The sequence below is a fragment of the Cicer arietinum genome, chromosome 6, assembly GCF_000331145.2.
Source record: "Cicer arietinum cultivar CDC Frontier isolate Library 1 chromosome 6, Cicar.CDCFrontier_v2.0, whole genome shotgun sequence".
Classification (NCBI taxonomy): Eukaryota; Viridiplantae; Streptophyta; class Magnoliopsida; order Fabales; family Fabaceae; genus Cicer; species Cicer arietinum.
Genome location: NC_021165.2, coordinates 22,282,708 through 22,300,948, shown reverse-complemented (window position 1 = coordinate 22,300,948; position 18,241 = coordinate 22,282,708). Strand labels below are relative to the sequence as shown.

The 18,241-nt window shown below is 33.3% G+C and overlaps 2 protein-coding genes across 6 annotated transcripts in view; both read right to left on the bottom strand.

Moving 5' to 3' along the window:
* Window positions 1–530: 530 nt before the first annotated feature.
* On the bottom strand, window positions 531–2,591 carry LOC101514170 (uncharacterized). Of its 2 annotated transcripts, none has more exons than XM_073369715.1 (3): window positions 2,266–2,591; window positions 1,494–1,952; window positions 531–1,286 (listed from the first exon to the last, which is right to left on the bottom strand). In XM_073369715.1, the coding sequence occupies exons 2-3, from the start codon at window positions 1,920–1,922 to the stop codon at window positions 981–983; spliced, it is 735 nt and encodes a 244-aa protein (XP_073225816.1). In that variant the 5' UTR covers window positions 1,923–1,952; window positions 2,266–2,591; the 3' UTR covers window positions 531–980. The 2 variants fall into 2 exon arrangements, with proteins under 2 accessions (XP_073225816.1, XP_004505761.1); XM_004505704.4 differs by having other exon boundaries at window positions 1,494–1,924.
* A 4,588-nt stretch (window positions 2,592–7,179) lies between these two features.
* The window catches only part of LOC101513405 (ADP-ribosylation factor GTPase-activating protein AGD2-like), a 16,726-nt gene continuing 5,664 nt past the window's right edge, over window positions 7,180–18,241 (bottom strand). For all 4 annotated transcript variants that reach the window (XM_027335706.2, XM_027335705.2, XM_012717247.3 and 1 more), the window contains 12 exons: window positions 14,395–14,442; window positions 14,207–14,302; window positions 14,077–14,118; window positions 11,701–11,919; window positions 11,455–11,586; window positions 11,163–11,381; window positions 10,803–10,889; window positions 10,439–10,711; window positions 9,924–10,045; window positions 9,727–9,805; window positions 8,669–9,084; window positions 7,180–7,518 (listed from right to left, as the gene is read on the bottom strand). In XM_027335706.2, the coding sequence (XP_027191507.1) occupies window positions 7,404–7,518; window positions 8,669–9,084; window positions 9,727–9,805; window positions 9,924–10,045; window positions 10,439–10,711; window positions 10,803–10,889; window positions 11,163–11,381; window positions 11,455–11,586; window positions 11,701–11,919; window positions 14,077–14,118; window positions 14,207–14,302; window positions 14,395–14,442 (1,848 nt within the window). In that variant the 3' untranslated portion in view covers window positions 7,180–7,403. The remainder of the gene's footprint in view (window positions 7,519–8,668; window positions 9,085–9,726; window positions 9,806–9,923; window positions 10,046–10,438; window positions 10,712–10,802; window positions 10,890–11,162; window positions 11,382–11,454; window positions 11,587–11,700; window positions 11,920–14,076; window positions 14,119–14,206; window positions 14,303–14,394; window positions 14,443–18,241) is intronic.

Sequence of the window (18,241 nt, the reverse complement as noted above, 5' to 3'; positions counted from 1 at the left end):
CCCCATGGCTAAAAGTAGATAATATTCTAGTGTCCTAGGCAGAGAAGAACCACACCAATCCATCCCGAACTTGGTGGTTAAACTCTATTGCGGGAAAATAGCTCGGCGCCAGGATGATTAAAAAAAGCCCATTTTGATCAACCGACTGTAGAAGCTTTTACTAGGGGGGTGCTCTTGGCCCAGTGAATATTGCCTATTCCAGTGTTTATCAGTGGTGGTACACAATCGGTTTAGGTACTAATGAGGATCTTTATACTGGAGTACTTTTTCTAGAAGTTTCACTGGTCCCTGGGATTGGCTTTGGGCTTTTCCTACGCAGCTTAGGTGGAAGGCAAAGAAGTGTTGTGGACAGATTCTCAAGCCTCCCACTCAACTGGCAATGGGGTGATTGACATCCAATTTTGTTGTGTCTGAATTTAATCTACAAATAACTAAACACATCAACTAAAGCAATATTATTGAGGAATTTTGATCAATTAGAGTGAGAATGACATCAATTTTGTTGTGTCTGAATTCAATCTACAGATAACTAAACACATCAAATATAACAATAGTATTGAGGAATTTTGATCAACTAGGGTGAGAATGCCTACTATTTACATCAACTATAGCAATATTATTGAGAAATTTTGATCAACTAGGGTGAGAATGACATCCAATTTTGTTGTGTCTGAATTCAATCTACAAATAACTAAACACATCAACTATAACAATATTATTAAGGAATTTTGATCAACTAGGGTGAGAATGCTATTATTTACATTAAATCCTGCAAATGCAGCTATTATTATGTGTCATGCAATAACTAATTCATTGCCTTGCCATGGCATGTATATCTGTGCTGATGAATCTACATATCTCACTCAAAAAGATAGCCACCTTGTCTTTTAAAGTGTTTCTTTTCTTTATCAAGGGGACCATTTCTCCAACAAGTTCATTTTGACTTTGTCTAGTGAACTCATGGGAAATCTCCAAACTTTCTAGGACAGATTTTCTCTTCTCCAGTTCTCCTCCTTCTCAATGGTTGTTCTCAACAACGGACCCAAGAACACATCCAGCATGTCTTGAGCAGGATGACCTATTAGAGATGTGCTTGTACGAATTACCTCACCAGTTGTTGGAGCAGAATTATATAAAGCTTCCCTTTCCAAGCTAGATGATTTTTTGTTCTCACAAGCGGAATCATGAGTAGTTCCTGCTTCAGTTGTGGCCGGAAATTGCCATTTTGGCTCATACCGTCCACTTGTTGTTTCTTGTGGTTCCTTGTCCTCATAATCTTTGATATACTGCACGCATATGACAAAAGTTCAAATGTTCAAGCAGAGATAGGGCAAATTAAAAATATCCAACACATCAACCTTTGTCTTGAGAAGCAATATTTTAATTCACTGGATCAACATGATGATACAAAGAAAAAAAATTTATCGGCAAACATTTCTATTCAGATTACTCGAGAAAAGTAAAAGCTACTTATCAGAAAAAATAAAAATTACCTGTTCCGCTATGGCCATTAAATCTTCAACTGTCAACTCGATATCATCGTCACTAGATGCTTGAACTTGACATACATGATGACTACTATCATGGCTACGATCCTCCAAATTTTTGTGTTTCTTTGTCGTACGTCTAGGAGCTCTATCACTAGATCCATTAATTTTTTTCTTCTTCTTCTTTTCAGTAATATTATCACCACTTTCATTCTGTTTGTCTAAATTTAATTTTTTCCCCTTAACCTCACACTTTGCATTGGAATTTGATTTCCTCTTTGACGTTTCTTTCTTTTGATTTATCTTCTTCACATTGGCTGCAATGATCTCTCCATTTTCTGTAGAGAAATTAGTTTCAACAACATTGCCAGAGTTACCTCCATGGTTGGAATCAACCTTGGGCATCATCCATGATGGTAATTGGCGTTTATGCATTCCTATCGATAATATCAATTTTAAGTCATGCTACACTCAACAGAAGAAACAGTACTAAGAGTGGAATCATGTAAAGAGATATATAACACTGCATCAAAAAATGTAAACAGATAACAACAAATTTCTAATCACAGAACAAGGTTGGTTTTGTTTAACAATTGGAATAATGAGTAAGCAAATATAGCAATGGGGTTTGTCCAAAATAGTTTAAAAGCTTCAATTGGGGTTTAAATTAGGGTTTCAAAGAACAGGGTTAAATTTCTGAAAAGAGAAAACAAATTCTGGAGTTACCGAAACTGCAAATAGTAAAAAGACATGAGAAAATAGAAATTTGGGTTCATACCTAGAATTGTTGGGGCCCGATTCAACACCCACCAAATTCAGGGTTAAATATTATAAGGGATTTTCGGATCCAAAGGACAAAGAAGTGTCAATTGAAGTCACACTATTGCGAGAAAGTGGAAGGGAGTTGGTAATGAGGGATAAAATGACTAATTTACCCTCTGCATCGTCCATGGGTTGCGGACGAGCACTATTTGTAAAGGGGTATAGTAACGTCCATCTTAACAACAAATGTCAAAACAGCTTCGAATCCGCCGGATCGATCCATTTTATCGGTCGTTTGCCAAATTTACCTCCAATACACCATGAAAGGATTTTTTTTTATTCCTTTCAGTTTCTCCCTCACGCTTTCAAATTGTCAAAATCTCTTAAAAAAAACTTAGTATTTTGGAACTTCGAGTACAAGTAAGTGATTTTTTTTATAAATTTTAAACTTTTAAAATGTAAATTTTCAACTTTTTAAAATATATTCGAAAAATTTCATTCATTTTAAAACTTTTAAAATTGATGATTCAAAAATTTTCAAAAGTTTCAAACTAAAACTTTCAAAACAATTTTTCAAAACTTTCATCTACGTCAAAAGTTTCAAAATACAATTTTTTTCAAAAAATATAAAATTTTAAAACATTCAAAATTTTCAAAATATATATTCATCTTTTACATATAAATTATTTATATGTTTATTTTATGTTAGTGACTAGAACGATACACAAAAACGGAGAAATTATTGGTACTATCGTAGATGTGGTTTCAGGTCCCAAAAACTTGATGAGGATGTTCAGGGACTAAACAAATAGGCAGATTATGAGGTACCGGGATATGACGAGGAAGTTGAGGAGCAAACAACCAAAGAGACACTATGTGGCTCGCATGATATAGGAAAAAGAGGTATATTTAATTAATTAAGTTTTTCTAATTAAGAATAAGTATACTATATTTAGTATATTTTTGTAACGAAATTTAGTACATTATTTTATTGTTATGTTATTTATGTTTTTTAATTACTTGCAAGATTGTGGTCCGTTAAATGTAATCATGCATGGTTTGAAATTGAAGAAGTTTGTTGAAGTAAAGGTACTTGATATTGTAGAGCATTAGATTCAAGAATATGAATTGATGCACTTGTCTTCAGCTTATTTGACGATGATTGATGTTGGTCTCATATATGCTTTTATATACAAAGGTGGCATAAAGACACCAACTCATTTGACATGCCATTCAGGGAGATGGTCATCACATTAGATGATGTCACGATTCTTTTGCACATTCATTCTTGTGGTAGGTTCTTCAATGCACCAATAAATATGAATATTAATAATGTTGTGATTGTTGCACATGAACTGTTGGAGGCAACAATCAAAGGAAGAATCAAACTATTTAGATAAATTTTAACAAATGTGCTCAATATGAATTGCAATAGTTGCGTGATTTATACAAAAGTCTCATATGGACTAACCAAATTGAGTGTGTTGCAAGAACATATCTTTTGCACTTAGTTGGAATGACTATTTTCTCTAACAAGACTCGCCCTCGAGTCGAGGCAAAATATGTTAGCTTGTTCACTAATTTGGAGCATTGTCGAGACTATGCATGGGATACAGTTGCATTGGTTGTGCTATATGATAACTTGGGAGATGAAGCTATTGATGACACGAAACAGTTGGGAGGGTATATGACAATGTTACAAGTATATGACTCATATTAAGTTGTGTTATTAATTTATTAAATTGTGTTTTTAATTTACTAAATTGTTTTTATTTTTGGCGGAGTGTTGAATTTATGAGCATTTTCCTAAAATTTGCAAGCGATGGATAGTGGAATAGTTTTTGAACATACTCTCAAAGCCCGTAGGTAGACCGCCAAACATGTTGTCGAAGGTGGATTAATGACATATAGACGGAGACTTGACGCCATTTTGCTTGAGGATATAGGGTTTACACCATACGATGTCGACTGACTCAATCATCCTTTTGAACCAACGAAGATGTACTTTGACTACCTTCGTTGAGGTGGAGTTTCAGTCTCATATCTACTAGAGCAAAGTCTTCGATAGTTTGGTCTCATTCAGTGCATTTCGCATAACGTTCCTCTAGTGCCAACTAGTATAGACTAAGAGTGGAAGAATACATTGAGAGCATGTATAGCGACCTTTTGGAGTTTCTCGCCTCTAGCGATGTTTCCTATTGAGGTCTTAGATATCTATTATGTTTGACACTTACGGGTTTCACATCCTCGAATCCTCTCTGATGCTCCACTTGCTACTTTACCGGTTGATCCACATGTTCCATCATCTTCTGCATGAGACGCTAGAACATTTGAGCTTTTACATAGGGTCATATAAATAATAAATCTAGATAGTGAAGTTCATGAGATATTATGTGAGTTACTTTGCATGTTCCAAAGAGGCCATTAGTAGATTGTGTTAATAGTTCATATTATTTTGGAGTTATATTTTATTGTGTGACTACTATTTTATTTTGTATCATGAATATACTTATTTTTATGATTTATTTTTATTTTGGGTCAATTATGCAACTACAATTTCATTTCTCCAAAATAAACAAACAACATACACAACATCACAATGAATTTTACGGATCGACTAAAATAGATTTATAGAAATAATAATTCAATCGATGCAATCTAATGCATACAAATTAATCTTCATCTAATAAAATACAAGATGGTTTGATAAATATTAGATCCATGTGTTCCCAATACTTAAGTTGCATAAGCTATTTCTCATGTCTTAGCACCATCACTACAAAAGTTTCTCCATTTATGTGAGGTGAGTGACAAAGGAGAATCACACTTCAATTTTATCTGCACAATAAAGTATTAAACATTAGTTTACTATTACTTTACTATTAAAGTATTGGGTTTTCCATAAATTGTACATGTACCAAATGGTATTCGTTTACAAATCCAATTGTGATTAAAAAATTACGAGAATAATCCCTTAATGGTAATTCATTCAACATAAAGAATGTCGTGTTCAAATTGTGATACAATGACACTAGAGCGACCTCATATCTTGTCGTAGAAAACATTGAAAAAAAGATCTCGATGTAGATAGATCTCTTTGTCCAAATATGTCTAAACTAAAGGTCAAGATTCTTTACTCCAACCTAATAATGTTGTAATTGAGCGATAACCACAATTTTCATTAGACAATACATCTACTATGTCATCAATTTATTGGTGAATAAAAGGAGGAAAATACTTCTTAGATGATTGCTTTGCAAATCCTTGAGACGGTTGCTTCGCAAATCCTTGAGACGGTTGCTTCGCAAATCCTTGGGATGGTTGCATTCTAAATACTTTATATGGTTGCTTTGAAGAACGCTAAGATGATTGCTTTGAAGATCCCTGAGAAGCATCCACATACTTCTAATATGAAGGATCACGAGGAACATCAAATTCTTTTCGTTTTTGATTTTTCTTAGTAGTTGATTTGGTTTTCACTTTATCAGGTAGATGACGCATTGTTGTTGTATGTGGAAATACAAGTTCAGGTACCTTTGTTATGAATATTTGTTGGCCAACAATATCTTGTTCTTCATGTATGCTTCCATTGTCTTTAATTCTTCTAAGAATACATATTGTGATAAAGATTCATCATCTTTTAATTCATGTTCCATGCTTAACTTTCTCCAAAAAATATGAATGATATCTAAAACATGCAAATAGTCCAACTCACAAGCACAAGATAACCCACAAATTGTTCTGATTGAGCAGCCACATGTTGATTTTTCAATACCTACCATCTTTATTATCTTTAACTTAGCAATTTTTTTAAAACATTTCCTTGAGACTAAGTGATTCAATCTCTCATAAAATGGTGAATTATAGTCATACTTAATATCGATAATGTTTTTCTGAAATGACGCTTTGATGCTACATATTTGACTTTTGGTTTAAATATATCTTTGACCCTTGCAATTATAACTTTTTATTTTATTTTAGTTCTCATAAGTTTTTTTGTTTGGTTAACATCTCTACAAATATAATTTCATTTCAAAATAGTTATTTCATCCAATTTTGATTGCAAAAATTGTAAGCCTGTTAAATCATAACTATTTTTTAACAAATAAATAAATACAACTGTGTACCTTTCACCAAGATCATAAATAGTTACACGAGCGTTCATATTCTTTAAAAAAGCACTCATTGTTCAAACATTAATTAAAACCAAAATCGAACCTAAAGAGTTTGATCTTTTATTGGAGGTATTTGTAAATCTTGAACAAGAAGAAGATGAATTTGATGACGGTGAAAGTTGCACAAATAAATTCCCAAACATGTTTATCACACTAAATTTTAGGTTCGATTCGCCCTTACCAATTTATGTATATCGGATGCAAACGAATTAACCGACAAATCTACTTTAGAATAGTTTGGAATCCTTGAAGTGAAAAAAAGAGAAAATTTATGTATATCAAGCTTAACGATCATTGATAGTTTACAGAATAAAGTTTATTCAGTTACTCTCATGTACTAGAGAAAAAAAGAGATGACGCATAAATATTTTTGACTTATGTAACATGAAACTTGTCTTGCCATTTTTGCTTCTTAAATATCTATTTATAGAAAATCTCATACCAATTGGTGAAAGAAAACAACTCTTCAAAAAAATTGTAATATTTAATAACTTAACAGATGCATTAGTTTGATGGCTAACAAATATATTAAACTCAAGTATTACAACCACTTGACTAAGTGATAAATTAAACTATTTAATTTGCTGCATTAATATAATTATTAGAGAATTTCAAATATATTTTTGAAATTTTCCTCAAAATAATAGTGGAGGCACTGCTAAGAGTTATGAAACATTTAAATTAATACATTCTTTTTTTCCATCAGAATTTTAAGTGTTTATTTAATGGTTTATTGTGATACTAAAACTCAAATATGAAAAACAATTATCTTAAAATTGTGTAATCAATGAAAATATTTGCAACATAGAAAGAAATATTCATCCATATAAATTAAAAAGACAATGAACTTCCTTTTGGTGAATTGGGCATAATACAATCAAGAGTCAAGACATATCAAACTTTATATTGTTGAACAACAGCTTAGCTTATCCACAACATCCTTAACACCATATAATATATATATATACCAGATCCGTCTTTACTGGCATTCAACAAGCTTGATAAATAGCTCTTCATCAGTTATTGCTCCCATTTCCATTGCTCTTTCAAGTGCAGTATGTCCACCAGCATCTTTAACTGACGGTTTTGCGCCCCTGATAAATCGGCATGTTAGTTTATGTTTTAACTGGAAGTATGTATCACACAAAGAACATGCATGCAATACAAGTGTGGCTCTCACATGCACCAACACATAAGACGTGTAATTGATGCAAAATAAATCATGATATTTAGAAATAGATTTAATTGTAGTTTTAGCCTCTTTATTTTTACTGATTCACAAAATTGGTCAAAATCGACAATTTGGTTTCTTCCTCTGATTTTTTAACTAAAAAATTATAATATTGGGATGTTTTAAATAACATGACATATGGGATAATGATGTAGAGTGATTAACATCATAGAATTGGGAATAAAACGTCATAAAAACTTAACTTTCAACTTCAGAAATTTTTCATATTTTTAAATTAATTAATAAGATATAAATAACTAATTCATCTAAATGATTCTATATCATAAAATTGTATGTCACGTCATTTTAAATATGTCGAACAGTCGTTTTTTAGTTCAAAAATCTAAGAGAGACCAAAACTGTCAACTTTTAAAATAGAGAGACCAATTCCATAAATTGGTAATAATAGAAGAACTAAAACTGCAATTAAACCTAAAAAATATTAGCTGGTTGTGGAACGATTATAACTTGTCTGAGGAACTGATGGACAATCCAAATTGGTAATGGATTCACCAAGGAAATAGAATGGTAGTATTTGAGATTTTTTAAGGGAATGTAGGATAGACACACATGGACAGAACACTTCTACACTGGTTATTTTCTCTCGTTGATACTTATTGGAGCAAAATAATAAACAAACTCATGTCTCTCAAGAGAAAAACTCATGAGTATGATTGGGTGCTTAATTTATGTGCCTTATATGCTATCATCTACTGCATTTGGTTGCCAACATCTTCAGAGACAATTCCCGTCTTGGGTTTCAGTGGGGTAAAGTTGTATTTCTTGCTTCTTTCCAGTGTTACATTTATGACTGTCTCCGAGGGTTTTAATATTTTGATGTAATTAAGGATGCCTTAAATTCTGTTCACGCATCTTTATCTAAATTATTTCCAACACTTCTCTTAACAGAAAATAAAAATGAGACAGGGATAGAGACGAAGAATGTATGATTGCTTTCGAAACCAACAAATGCCCAAAGACAGTAAAAAAACCGGCTTTAAATAAAGCATTACCTTCTTAGTAAAAACTTTGCCAATGGATTTTTCCCGCTAGAAATGCAATGGTGCAAGGGAGTCCTTCCATGATAGTCACGCATGTTTATATCGGCACCAAATTGGAGCAACAACTCAACCATTAGTGTACTGTCAGAATGACATGCCAGATGTAATAAAGACCAACCACGGAAACAACTCTCTGTTTCATTAGACTCTTTAATCCTTAGACAGGCTTCAGGATCATGCTGATGTCCTTCAGTATCAGCATTGGGAACCGCATCGTCATATTTTGTGTTTATCGGATTTGAAGTTGAGGTTACAATAAGGCGATAAACTTCCCGTACATTTATAGCCTGAACTGCTTGCCATATTTTTGTGGAAACTGAAGGAATTTCAGGTATATCTGCTCGGATGATTAGTGATTTCTCTACATACTGATTGAAAAATCACGAGTTACAACAATATTTACCGCAGTAAAAATAGTGAAGAAAGCTGAGGCTTCCTAATCAGATAATCATAACGTCAAGATGCAAAACTTGCATGTCATTAGAAGAAACAAAGTATGAGAGAGAGAGAGAGATAAATAAGACAGAGTAGAAATCATATTATAGAGGTTACCAATCAGTGATTATGTCCTCATGAGCAACACACTATAAAATTTCCCATTTCATTTTTTTTTTGGGTACAAACAAATTTCCTATTGAATTCTAATGAAAGGCCAAACTCTACGACTTCAAAATTGATGGTCGATAAAATGATAACAATTGCTGTCATTATCCACAAGACTTTTGATAATTTTAGAAACATTTACACTAATCGTGAATACTGGTTTTTGTGGGTATTATTAGATAGATTATCGAATTCAAAACAGCATAATTTTTTTATAAAAATAATAAATTACCAATAATGTTAAAACTTATTTAACGGACAAGTTTAAAAAGTCATAATTACACTATCTCACTAATGTCTTATTGTGACATATCTAAAATACCAATAATCAAGCTGCCCCTATTAGAGTAAACCATGAAGACTTCCCTAATCCCTACATAAAGTTAAATTGAACTGAAAGTGGTTACCTTTGCTTGGATGTACTTTTCTTTATATTGGGAGGGATCGGTGGAGCATGGTTTCAAAGGCACATTTGATTCACCTACTCTGCAGATAATTGTTCCCGAAAAGAAAGGATTACAAGCTCAAATACCGAATAACTCAACGAGAAATAAAGCACATAGTCACCTACTGTACATTGCCTTAAAGAGAGCCAAAAGTATACCTTTCATCGTCAAGTAGAAGCAAGCCCTCCCAGATAGAATTACAATAAGCATTACCCAAGTTATTGAATAACTCCAAAATGGTAGGTTCCCAAACCTTCACATCTAATGTTAAAGATCTCACCTGTAGTTGGCAGACAAAATTTAATGACCTTTAGGAAATGGTTATTCATAAACTGCTGAGTCAAAAACCACACTAATTAAGAAAAATGATTTAGTTCAACTATAAAGACAAACAGAAGTCGCATATTTTTTCTCAAAAGTCGATACTAATAAGATTCTTAAAGTGAAAGCCCTTCATCCAAGAAAGAAAGAGTTGGAAAATATTGTAAGCGCTTCAGTACTATATAATATCCTACAACAATCAAATCAAGAACTAAAATTTCAAAATCTCAACCCATTGATGCTTCAATTTTAAAAATCAAAACAAATTTAAATCGAGTTAAAAAAATTCTTATTTCTACATGATAAACACAGAAGCAAAATAAATGGTTTGCATTTGTCTGAAAGAACTCACCTTGGAAATATGAACTCCAAGATTGCGATGCACTCCGGAGCATTCAATACACAACAGTATACCAAGGTTTAGAGATGCCCAGTCTGGTTCAGGAGCATTGCACTCAGCACACTTATCATTCCCAGGAATTCCCCTTAAAATATTAGAGACACTACCTCCTTCTTCGGAAAATACATCATCCATCAAAGATTTATTACTATCCTCTTGTTGACTTGTCAAAGAAGAACCAATTGCTGAGTTTTTATTTTCTAATTGCAATTTACCGTAATGAGGCTGCAGCAATTTCAGACAGACAAATGTTGACATAACATCATATATGGACATATTGGCAAGAAATTATGCTTCGAAAAAGCTGAATAGATACCTGTTGAAGAAACTGAAAATTAAAAAGAGAGGTGATAGCTCCAGTAATTTTGTTTACCCAGTCCATCCTATCAACTTCATTTTCAGCCTGATTAAACCAACTTAAAGAATCAACTAACAAAAATCAATACAGGAGTAAAACATATTACAATACATAACTTGATGAAAGATATAACAAGGAACCTTGACAACTTTAACAAACAGAATGTCCATTTTTTATATTTACGTTTGAAAATATCAAACAAATGGGAGGTCAGTACAAGATAAGAAACTATGTTTTGTTGTCAACAAGACAATTTAACACATTACAGAGGATGATTATATGACTCGTTCAAATATATGAAATAGGTCCATCGGTCACCTGTAGTGTATATGATTTTGAGGGAGAAATAATACGGAAGCAAAGTCGTAGATCTGTATCCTCTGCGTCCATCTTTATAGTGGATGTGCACAGATCAACTGCACAACTACCCAAAATATCTTCATTTAGTGACGCGGCCCTATTATGCTTTGCACGGAATCTACCAAACATGCCACTATTTTGTTCGGAAAGACGACTATAATTATATGACTGAAATCCCTGTAAATAGATTTCAAAGAAAAACATAAGAAGATTGCTTGACAGGTGAAACAAATAAAAAAAGTATTCCTACCGAGGGTTTGGGTCCTTTCGCTCTGTAGTAATATAAACTCCCTTGGTTATCAAGAACAAAAAACCGCCTTTTCCAATCTCCCCGCGTCCTTGATGATCGTTTTAACAGATAGCCTTGTTTAACTGTTTGAACCTAAAAACAAGGATAAAAAAAATTAACTACAAGACCAAATAAAAAACAATTATTGAATGTGAACTAGAGAATTATCAGTTATCACATATTAACAAGAAAATGACAATTACTTGCCTCGCCTTTGGTTGCAGACTGCATCCCTGCTTCAAAGCTTTTATAAGAATTCAAACGTACAGGATGGGTGCTATCAGCACCTGGCATGGAATCAGTATTGCTGCTAGAAGCTCGTGCATTTTCCAGCTCTGCCTGTGTTCTGTATTCCTGGATCCGTTTTGCAAGCTTATCTTGCTCAATATTAGCCAGTTCTTTAGATTGTTGAGCATATGTTAGCACCTAGGTTAAGGACAGACATCAAATATAAAAAATGGATTGTGAATTTTCATGAAGCAGATTTGAGTTGTTCAAAACCTCCAGCATCGAATATTAAAGAAGTCACTTCAAATCATTATAAAATAACCTTACTCAGTTGATATATTCAATGGTCACAATGTATAATTACAATCTAATATTTATAATGAGCCCCAAGCCAGTTAGAAGAATCAACAGCATAGAATAAATAAACAACTGCAGAATAATGCAGTCCTAGTAAAAGTATAAGACAACAACTAGCAATAGATATCCTCTCAAGCTGCAAGGATTCAAACTATATACATGATACAAGAAATTCAAACACAGATAAAACACTAGGCAGGCATAGTGATGATGCCTCTATTAAGTATATCTAACTTCTTTAAAATTTTGTTTTGGAATGGATTAATCAATATTTTTAGCTACCCTCAAGTAACATTGAAAGTAAATATTAAATGGGACATTAGAGATAATACTATAATACTAGCCTTTAAAAATTATTTGGTTTGGATCATATAACAGGCATATAGGATACACAGCATGATCCACGCATACGATTGTTACCAATGTTAGGTATTTAATATGAGAAAAGTAGTTTATTAGAGGTGGGGGGGAATCAGAAGTTGAAAGCTCTTTATCCAAGTACAAACATAATTTAGGTATTGGTCAATCAGTGGGACTCACACCAGGCACTCAATGGGAGATAAGCATAATTCATGAGATAAAATCTTCAAAATACAGATTACAAGGATTTTTTTTAAATCATAAAGAAGGTTCCCAAAATTATCCAAAAGAATTTAATTTAAAATTTAAAAGAAAAGTTAATAATGACCCGTCATTTTTCAAGGGAGTGTAAACACAGATTAAACTCCTTTCAATAGAATACATTCAAAATCTAATTTAATATATAATGGTAGATTACTGAAAAATATTTGACAAGAATCAATTAACCAATATATGCATAGTCTTATCCATGGAAATTTGATACTTAATAAACAGATAAATAGGGTTGGCAAACCAAATTTGCATATTGTCGAAGAAAATTTTATTTGAACCTATTGAAGTTCTGGATTTTAGATAAACAGAGGAGAGAAATAATAGAACTTAGAATACTATTGATAATTACTTGTTACTAACTTAACACAAAAGAACAACACCCCTATTTATAGGAGTACAAGACTCATAATTCTAAATAAATAATAGTATCAGGAAACAAATCATGATAATAACTAAGTAATATAAAAACTAATCCTAGAAGATCATGTAAGATACTCTAATATTAGAAACTAATTTTAGGACATAATCTAAGCTAATATCAAAGATATTGTAAGATATTTCATATATTCTAACAGAACCTAATAAGAAGAAGAAACGGGGAAGTTAACTAAGAGTGAATATTAAATGCAAACGAAAAACTTAAAATAGAAAAAGGGGTAGGTAGTTTTCAATAAAGGATCCATATGTTTGATGGATAAAGCGAGTACCTTATAGATCATCCCAGTCTCAAAAGTGAGTGCTCTAATTTATAATATATATAGGAGTGGATTACTTTTTATGTGCTCACATGCTCACTAACATCAATAGTGCAGGTTGAGTATTTTATTGAGATTGATATTCAATTCACAAACTTAGAAAGGGTGCCTCATCTATCCAACCAACTCCTAAATGTAGCTGTTTTAAACAAAAAAAGGTTATGACTCCGAGGTTCAACTTAATAAAGCCAGTTCGGGAACCAATCAAGAATGGAGCATGTTAAGTTGACAATTATCATCCTTTTCCAACTGTTGTAGCTATGATAAACCAACTATCTCAAAAACCTAAGATTTAATGTGAAGACACATGGATGATTTTATATTATTTTTTTAACACATCCCATTACATAAGAATTCTCTGGATATAAGTTTGGACAATCTCAGGCTCATCTACCTTGTGCTGGACTCAACTTTTTATTAGAAAATGGGGTCACAGGGACTGAATAATAGAACACTTTATTTTCTAATACCATGCTAGAACCTAAAAGCTTAAGTTATTAGGTGAAGAGACATGAATAGTTTTATATTATATCTTAACAGTGTCAAATGTGCTCATAATCATATCTTGAAAATATCTTCCCTTGTAAGAAATGAACAAAACATTAGTTACCTGGTGAATATAAGGCTCCATTTGGCTTAGTAAGTCGTAGCCCTAAAGCATAACATGACTTGTTAAGTGAAACATAATAATTAAAAACTTGAAAGTTCACTCATGAAGAATTAGCCACCAATTTACAGACCAGTTTAAAGTATCTCAGATGAGCATCCATTATTGCACTTATGGACTCCAAGAACTCGTACTTCTTTTTCACTTCAATATTCATGAGAGAGTGTACCTGCACTCCTTAAAACCCAATACCCAAATTCATACCATAAATAAGGTTGTTGAAATGTCAGCAAAAAGCATCCATAATTGTAAAAGACATACTAGATTGAAGCGGCTTTTCTCAAATGATGACTTTGAATTTTGTAGACCCTGCCATTGATCAGAGTATCATATAATTGATTACATATTGGACATACCAATACTCACGAAAGAATATGACAAATAAAAAAAACAGAGAGAACACAATGGATTATAAATGTGAGCAAATGTGTAAAGTCATCCATGAATCACCATCAACAATAACAAAATAAACCAAGCCTTATTCCACTAGGTGAGTTAGCTACATGGATTGAAAGGTGCCATAGATCACCTATCATGCATTAAGTTTATAGATAGACCGTTCATCTCTAAGTCTCACTTAATGGTTTTTCCTTTAGTTTTTTTCAGTCTTCCTTCAACTTTACAATATAATAAAATAGAATCCAAGGCCTTGCCCGTAACAGCAAAGTCTCTACCGCATAGAGGCTTTCAAGCACAAGGTAGCTCTTACTGGAAAGTACAAGACATGCACAGATTGGTCTTATCATACCATCCCTTAAAACAAACATTTTCCAGTTCTGATATGACAACGTTACAGACTGCATTTTATTTTTCAGATTTAGAACCAATGGCGATATCGGGAATTCAGGATGCCAAGCTCTAATGTACATGCTATCACTACAAAATATTCAAAAAAGAATGTTGATCTCAGAGCGGACAGTATCAACCTAACTGCTATAGACTAGAAATTGACCCATTCAGAAATGTATAAAATTCCTCCTGATGATAGGGAAGCTTCAAAGACCTATTGACTATTGCTGAATTCACAAGACATAAAAAAAAAAGGGAAACCTAGTGCTATAAAGCTCCTGCCATAACAAGGTCCAAAAAAGGACCAAACCTATTAGGCAGTCTTACCCTGCATTTGCAAGAAGCTGATCCATAACTTAAAATTGTGAACTATTAGTCACATAGAAGCAACATCAACCACTGCGCCAAGGTTTGACAAGATATATCTTGGTAATATCATTTTATGGTTATCTCTTTTGAATTCGCTTGTTAAAGAAAGAATCATGAACTATTGAGGATTGAGGTCGTTTTAATTCTAAAGGACAGATGATGAAGATAATAAAAGTGATGAGACGTTTTCAACATTTTACTGCTAAATACAAACTAAGGATTTGGAGAGTTAGAAGACACAAATCACTTCAACATTCATTACCATAACAGTAAAAAAATTTATATTTGTTGAAAGTGTGAGATTTTAGAGAAAAGGAGGACAGAAAATAACAAGGGTTTGAATATTATTGATAATAGCTTAATGCTGACTTGATTACAAAAGACTCAATAATAATCTATATTTATAGAGAAACATGGACTAAATCCTAAATTAGGAATAAATCATAATAATAATAAGAGATATTCTAAGATATCTCTATAATTATAAATTGATCCTAAGAAATAATTTAAGATACTCTAATATAATATAAAAGATATTATAAGATATTTTTTAATATTCTAACACTCCTCCTCAAGCTAAAGCTTACTAAGCTTTAGCTTGCTACAAGAAAATATTTTGCTCCACAAAATAATAAAAAATATGGAGAGGCAACTCAGGGATGCATGCGAAGTCGGAGAGAATTGCTATAAATATAGCCTAGCCAGATAGTCTGATTAATCATCAGCCTGAGAGAAATTCATGGAAGGCAATTGAAAAAAGCAAGCTCCGTCTTCTAAAAAACTGCATTTGGAAGCTTCAAACCAATAATAATGGAGAGGCAACTCAGGGATGCATGTGAAGTCGGAAATAATTGCTATAAATATAGCCTAGCCAGATAGTCTGATTAATCATCAGCCTGAGAGAAATTCATGGAAGGCAATTGAAAAAAGCAAGCTCCGTTCTTCTAAAAAACTGCATTTGGAAGCTTAAAACCAATAATAATGGAGAGGCAACTCAGGGATGCATGTGAAGTCGGAAAGAATAGCTATAAATATAGCCTAGCCAGATAGTCTGATTGATCATCAGCCTGAGAGAAATTCATGGAAGGCAATTGAAAAAAGCAAGCTCCGTTCTTCTAAAAAACTGCATTTGGAAGCTTCAAACCAATAATAATGGAGAGGCAACTCAGGGATGCATGTGAAGTCGGAAAGAATAGCTATAAATATAGCCTAGCCAGATAGTCTGATTAATCATCAGCCTGAGAGAAATTCATGGAAGGCAATTGAAAAAAGCAAGCTCCGTTCTTCTAAAAAACTGCATTTGGAAGCTTCAAACCAATAATAATGGAGAGGCAACTCAGGGATGCATGTGAAGTCGGAAAGAATAGCTATAAATATAGCCTAGCCAGATAGTCTGATTAATCATCAGCCTGAGAGAAATTCATGGAAGGCAATTGAAAAAAGCAAGCTCCGTTCTTCTAAAAAACTGCATTTGGAAGCTTCAAACCAATAATAATGGAGAGGCAACTCAGGGATGCATGTGAAGTCGGAAAGAATAGCTATAAATATAGCCTAGCCAGATAGTCTGATTAATCATCAGCCTGAGAGAAATTCATGGAAGGCAATTGAAAAAAGCAAGCTCCGTTCTTCTAAAAAACTGCATTTGGAAGCTTCAAACCAATAATAATGGAGAGGCAACTCAGGGATGCATGTGAAGTCGGAAAGAATAGCTATAAATATAGCCTAGCCAGATAGTCTGATTAATCATCAGCCTGAGAGAAATTCATGGAAGGCAATTGAAAAAAGCAAGCTCCGTTCTTCTAAAAAACTGCATTTGGAAGCTTCAAACCAATAATAATGGAGAGGCAACTCAGGGATGCATGTGAAGTCGGAAAGAATAGCTATAAATATAGCCTAGCCAGATAGTCTGATTAATCATCAGCCTGAGAGAAATTCATGGAAGGCAATTGAAAAAAGCAAGCTCCGTTCTTCTAAAAAACTGCATTTGGAAGCTTCAAACCAATAATAATGGAGAGGCAACTCAGGGATGCATGTGAAGTCGGAAAGAATAGCTATAAATATAGCCTAGCCAGATAGTCTGATTAATCATCAGCCTGAGAGAAATTCATGGAAGGCAATTGAAAAAAGCAAGCTCCGTTCTTCTAAAAAACTGCATTTGGAAGCTTCAAACCAATAATAATGGAGAGGCAACTCAGGGATGCATGTGAAGTCGGAAAGAATAGCTATAAATATAGCCTAGCCAGATAGTCTGATTAATCATCAGCCTGAGAGAAATTCATGGAAGGCAATTGAAAAAAGCAAGCTCCGTTCTTCTAAAAAACTGCATTTGGAAGCTTCAAACCAATAATAATGGAGAGGCAACTCAGGGATGCATGTGAAGTCGGAAAGAATAGCTATAAATATAGCCTAGCCAGATAGTCTGATTAATCATCAGCCTGAGAGAAATTCATGGAAGGCAATTGAAAAAAGCAAGCTCCGTTCTTCTAAAAAACTGCATTTGGAAGCTTCAAACCAATAATAATGGAGAGGCAACTCAGGGATGCATGTGAAGTCGGAAAGAATAGCTATAAATATAGCCTAGCCAGATAGTCTGATTAATCATCAGCCTGAGAGAAATTCATGGAAGGCAATTGAAAAAAGCAAGCTCCGTTCTTCTAAAAAACTGCATTTGGAAGCTTCAAACCAATAATAATGGAGAGGCAACTCAGGGATGCATGTGAAGTCGGAAAGAATAGCTATAAATATAGCCTAGCCAGATAGTCTGATTAATCATCAGCCTGAGAGAAATTCATGGAAGGCAATTGAAAAAAGCAAGCTCCGTTCTTCTAAAAAACTGCATTTGGAAGCTAAATAAACGAAAAGCTACAAAAAATCTCACCGAAAAGCTTCATGGGTTATTATGTGCTATTAGCTCTTTAGCTCAGTTGGTTGGAGCGTCAAACCCTAATGG

What these genes read in the sequence shown, in the direction of transcription:
- LOC101514170 (XM_073369715.1), bottom strand. Translation starts at nt 1,922, where the DNA reads ATGCATAAACGCCAATTACCATCATGGATGATGCCCAAGGTTGATTCC. An exon ending in TAATGGCCATAGCGGAACAG is followed by an intron (nt 1,287 to 1,493) that starts GTAATTTTTATT and finishes ATATGCGTGCAG; the next exon opens with TATATCAAAGATTATGAGGA.